Genomic DNA, 6063 nt, shown 5'->3' on the forward strand with positions numbered 1-6063 from the left:
CATTTTAAAATTTTTAAATAAAATGGGATCATAAAGGATATACTAGAGTACTGTAGTCAACTTATTCCACTTTAACACTATATCATGACGATATCCCTATGGTGCTCTCTATTCCAAACATATCATGATGTTACTATTCTATGGTGTGAATACACTCAAGTTTATTTGACTGATAATAAACTGGTGCATATTTAGAATTTTCTCTGTTACTCACCTTATGATTGTTTTCTTAAGTTTAATTTCTGAAATTTGAATTGTTAACTCCAAGAGCTTAAACATTCTTAAGGTTTTCGAAACACTTTTCCAGACTGTGCTTAGGAAACACTGCAGTGATATGTATTTCCACCAATGACAGAATATAACAGTGCATTTCCAGCACTTCTTCAGCAGACTATTATGATTTGAGGGGTGAGGATAAGCCCGAATTAAAAAACAAATCATCCTACTTTAGGCTGGGTGCAGCCGCTCACGCCCGTAATCCTATCATTCCGGGAGGCCGAGGCGGGAGGGTCGCTTGAGGTCAGGAGTTTGAGACCAGCCTCAGCAAGAGTGAGACCCCGTCTCTGCTAAAAATAGAAAAATTAGCTGAGTGTGGTGGCGCGCACCGATAGTCCCAGCTACTCGGGAGGCTGAGGCATGAGGATCGCTTCAGCTCAGGAGTTTGAGGCTGCCGCGAGCTATGGTGACGCCACTGCCCTCCAGCCTGGGTGACAGAGCGAGGCCTTGTTTAAAAAAAAAATGCTATTTTATTGTTATTTTAATTTGCATTTTATATCAAAACAAGTTAATTTTTGCTGGAGACAAGATGGCTGACGAGAGACATCGGTCGCCATATCCTCTCGGAAAGAAGAAAAAGTTTTAGTTGAAAAAAACAAATAGCTGAGGTGTAACTGAGAGAAAAGTGCCAGAAGCTACCAGAGATTCCACGGAAGACGTTGTGGAGCAGAAGGAGAAGGAGCAAGATCTCGCTAGAAATCGGCAACTCGGCGGAGGCTTGGAGCATGGCGGAGAGACTGCTGCCGGCGTCTCGGGGACGGAGGCGGCGCCCAGCAGCCCCCGGCGGAGCGGGCGAGGCCGCCCAGCCCCAGCCCGAGCCCGAGCCCGAGCCCCAGCCCGAGCCAACGCTGCCGTGGCCGGGTCGCGCGCCGGTCCCCAGACGCAGCGCCGCGCCAGGGAAGGCGGCCAGCTGCAAACGCCCTCGCCGCCCGAGGAGAGTTCCCCCGCCGGCCTCCAGTGGGCGTAGGCACGGGGTCGGCGCTGCGGCTGCGAATCCCGAAGTGAATCCTGAAGCCACCCTCAGAAGGGAACTTCAGGAGGGAGAAAAAGTCAGCCCTGGAACCCGCAGCTCTCAAGGAAAGAAGAGGTAAATAGGAAGCAGGACAGCTATTCTCTGAAGGATCCTTGTGAAACCACGGAGAAGCAGCACCGGACGCCCAGCGTGGGGGAAGAACAGGCGAGGGCGATACACTTGATGATGGCAAAGCAGCCGCGGGGAAGAATGGCAGGATGAGCGCTGGGCTCCTGCTCGCCCTGCAGGCCCTGAGGCCGAGCTGCGAGAGGAGGACTCGCTCCGCCGCCCCGGACCGGCCCTGCCTGGAGTCTGTGCAGAGCCATCGTCTCAGACAACAGGTGCGGTGGGGAGGGGGCGGCAGGTAAAGCCATCCCGAGCTCTGGCGCGCGTGGTGCCAGGTAGGCAGGGACTCTTCACGTTGCTCCCACTGGGCCGGGGAGGGAGCAGACCACCGGGAGGCCCTGCTAAGCTGCACCCTGTGACGGGAAGACTAATGCCCCTCCCCACCAGCACAATGGTATCTGAGGACTCGGGCTCCAACCTAGGAGGCTTTGGGCAACTGCTGTGGTGGGTCCTCGGGAGTGCAGGGAGAGCTCCATGGTCCCTGGGCCACTGGAACCGACCTCCACCCATGTGACTTGGCATGTGGTCCCCGAGCCTGCAGAGCAGCCCATGCTACCCGGTTGGTCCTGACTCTGCCCCCTAGGTCCTAACTGCCTGCTACCTGCTCAGCCCTAACCCTGCCCTCCAGGTCTTATCAGCCCTGCCACCCCCATGGCCCTACTCCTGGCTCTGAGGCCCTGCTCAGGAGCTCCGCTTCTGGATCCTTCTCCGTCTTGGTTGTGAGGCTGACACGCCAGAGCCCAAGGCTCCACCTCTATGTCCTCAGAGCTTCTGCCAGGCCCGGGACACCACCCTGAGAGTCCAGTGCAGCACCAAGGCCCCAAGATTCAACCCTGAACCCCCACCACCGCCGCAGGAACTGCTACAAAGTCCACTACCCTGTCAGGGACCCCACATCCTAGAGCTGCCAGTATACTGGGACCCGGTTTGACAAAATCCCCATTTTCTTTGCCTGGGAACTCACAACACCACCTGGACAGCCTCACCCAGCTGCCACTGTCACATCTATGGGGAGAACCCAGGCAGAGCAATCCCCACAACAGCAGCCTAAGGAAAAAGGGCCTAACCAACCCCCAAACCAAGCAACCTCCAAACAACCAAGGAAAAACCCAAAAACCAACAAAAAAAACAACCAACAAAAGCCTGGAAAAAAGCAAACCCAAGGGAAAAAGACAAAACAAAACAACCGCAATTATAGATTTCTAGTGCACACGCCCCTCCCCTGCTGTGCCAACATTACAGAGTAGGGGAAAAGGCACCATTGAGGGACCTCCCCTTCTTCTAATTAAGCAGAAGAGTTTTCAGCAAAGAACAGATGCCCTATAAAACCTGTTAGCCGTTTGTCAAGAAAAGAGGTTTCAGATGAGAAGAAATCAGTGAAAGATCCCTGGCAATATGAAAAATCAACACAGATCGACACCCCCAAGGGATCACAATGGAGCCATAGTAGCAAACTCAAACTACCTGTAAATTGTCAAAATGACAGAAATGAGACTCAGAATGTGGATGGCAAATAAGATGAATGGGATTGAAGAGAAAGTTGAAAACCAGCAAAAAGAAGCCAAAAAAATATTTCTGGAAATTAATGAAAAAGTCAATTAATGAAAAAGAGCTAGACAACATAAGGAAGGATATAATAGAACTCAAAAAAGTGAAAGAGTCATTTACGGAATTTCAAAACACAGCAGAAAACATCAGCAACAGACTAAACCAAGGAGAAGAAAGAATCTCAGAGCTTGAAGACAAGGCTCTCGAGGTAACTCAGTCATTTAAAGAGGCAGCGAAGAGAACAAAACAGTTGCAACAATCACTGAGAGAGATATGGGGCTATATGAAGTGAACTAATATACAAATTACAGGTATCCCTGTGGGAGAAGAAGAAAGAACTGAAAGCATAGAAATCTATTTGAGGCAATTATTAAGGAAAACTTCCCAGTATCACCAGAGATACAGACATCCAGATAAAAGATAGTCATGCAAATGTGGGAAAATTCATAGCAAATAGGACATCTCCAAGACACATGGTGATCAACCTGGCCAAGGTCAAAATGAAGGAGAAAGTTCTGCAAGCATCTAGATGTAAGCATCAACTGGCCTACAAGTGAAAACCCATCAGACTAACTATCAGAATTCTCAACGGAAGCCCTACAAGCCAGAAGGGAGTGGGGCCCCACCTTTAATCTTCTTTAACAGAACAATTTCCAGCCTAGAATTTTGTATCCTGCAAAACTAAGTTTCACGATTGATGGAGAAATTAAGTCTTTTCTGGACTAGCAAACACTGAGGGAATCTAGGTCATGACTAGACCTGCCCTGCAGGAAATACTTAGAATTACATTATACATGAATTAGCACAATAGATATCCACCAGTGTAAAATCAAAAAAAGCTAAAGCTTACAACTCTTATAGAACAATAACACAAGAAGGGAAACAGAGCAATAAAATGCTACCCAACATGATAAACAGAATAGCATTCCACGTATCAATTCTATCTCTTAACGTTAATGGTTTGAATGGACCACTCAAAAGACATAGGCTGGCTGAAATGATGAAAAAACATAACCCAACTATCTGCTGTCTCTAGGAGACACATCTAAACCACAAGGATGCACACAGGCTCAATGTGAAATTTTGGAAAAATTCCGTGCAAATGAAAGCCAAAAGAGAGCAGCTGTACCCATTCTCATATCAGATAAAATGAGCTTTGAAGCAACAAAGGTAAACAAAGACAAAGATGGTCATTACATAATGGTAAATGGAGCAATTCAACAAGAAGACATAAAAATCCTAAATATTTATGCACCTAACATAGGAGTGCCGAAATTCTTAACGTAAATTCTATTAGATCTAAGTAAAGAGATAAACAGTAGCATCATAATTGCTGTGGACTTCAACACCCCACTGGCAGAACTGGACAAATTATCCAAGCAGAAAATAAATAAAGAAACACTGGACTTAAATGGAAGTCTGGAACCAATGGGCCTAACAGACATTTACAGAACATTTCACCCAAAAACTACTGAAAATGCATTCTTATCAGCACATAGAACATTCTCCAACATTGACCATATTTTAGGCCACAAAACGTCTCTCAAAAAATTCACAAAAATAGGAATCACACCATGTATCTTCTCAGATCACAGTGCAATAAAACTAGAAATCAACTCCAAGAGAAACAATTCCACACAAAGTCATGGAAATTAAACAACCTGCTGTTGAACGATTATTGGGTCAAAAATGAAATTAAGATGGAATCAAAATATTCCTCGAACTGAATGGCAAGGGGGACACAAGCTATCAAAATCTATGGTTGAAAGCATTTCCCCTAAGAACTGGAACAAGACAAGGGTGCTCACTATCACTAGTTGTGGTGGAAGTTCTAGACAGAGCAATCAGGCAAGAGAAAGAAATAAAGGGTATCCAAATTGCAAAAGAGATTGTCAAACTATCACTTTTGCTGACAATAAATCTTACATCTTCAAAACCTCAAAGACGCCACCAATAAACTCCTGGAATTCGTAAATAAATCCAGGAAGGTCTCAGGTTACAAAATCAATGTCCATAACTCAGTAGCTTTCCTATGTACCAAAACAGTCAAACTGATAGTCAAATCTAAGACTCAATACCATTCACAATAGTTACGAAGAAAATAAAATACCTAGAAGTATACTTAATGAAGAAACTGAAAGATCTCTACAAAGAGAATTATGGAACACTCAAAAAAGAAATCACAGAGGATACAAACAAATGGAAAAACATATCATACTCATGGATCAATAGAATCAACATTGTTACAATGTCCATACTACCCAAAGTGATTGACAGATTCAATGCAATCCCCAACAAGATACCAATGTTACGTTTCACAGATCTAGAAAAAATAATTCTATGCTTCATTTGAAACTAGAAAAGAGCCGAATGGCCAAAGCAATCTGAAGCAAAAAAAAAAAAAAACAAACAAATCTGGAGGCATCACATTACCAGACTTCAAATTATACTACAAGGCTATAGTAACCAAAACAGCATAGAATTGGCACAAAAATGGACACATAAACCAATGGAACAGAATAGAGAACCCTCATATGAAACCATCTAAATACAACCAACTGATTTTTGACAAATCAGACAAAAATATACACTGGGGAAAAGAAGCCCTATTCAATAAATGGTGGTGGGAAAATTGGATAGCCACACGCAGAAGACTGAAACAGGATCTGTATCTCTCACCACTCCAAAATTAATTCAGAATGAATAAAAGACTTAAATGTAAGGCACGAAATCACAAGAATTCTAGAAGAAAATGTTGGAAAAACTCTTCTAGTTATTGACCTAGGCAAAGAATTTATGAAGAAGACCCCAATGGAAATCACAGCAGCAACATATATAAATACATGGGACTTCATTAAATTAAAAAGGTTCTGCACAGTTAAGGAAATAGTCAACGGAGAAAATAGACAACCCACAGAATGGGAGAAAATATTTGCAAGCTGTACATCCATCAAAGAACTAACAACCAGAATCTACAAAGAACTCAAGCAAATCAAGAAAAATACAAAGAACCCCAATTAAAAAGTGGGCAAAAGACATGAACAGAGGCTCTTCGAAAGAAGATATACAAATGACCAATAAACATGAAAAAATGCCCAATG

At 44.3% G+C, this 6063-nt stretch overlaps 1 protein-coding gene across 1 annotated transcript in view; it reads left to right on the forward strand.

Annotated features, from left to right (window-relative positions):
• Positions 1–6063, forward strand: part of AGBL1 (ATP/GTP binding protein-like 1) — a 502451-nt gene that overhangs the window by 464692 nt on the left and 31696 nt on the right. Inside the window, exons 22-23 of the mRNA XM_012643678.1 lie at positions 1611–1615; positions 3499–3515. Coding sequence (XP_012499132.1) covers positions 1611–1615; positions 3499–3515 — 22 coding nt within the window. The remainder of the gene's footprint in view (positions 1–1610; positions 1616–3498; positions 3516–6063) is intronic.

The sequence above is a fragment of the Propithecus coquereli genome, unplaced genomic scaffold, assembly GCF_000956105.1.
Source record: "Propithecus coquereli isolate 6110/MARCELLA unplaced genomic scaffold, Pcoq_1.0 Scaffold20, whole genome shotgun sequence".
Classification (NCBI taxonomy): domain Eukaryota; kingdom Metazoa; phylum Chordata; class Mammalia; order Primates; family Indriidae; genus Propithecus; species Propithecus coquereli.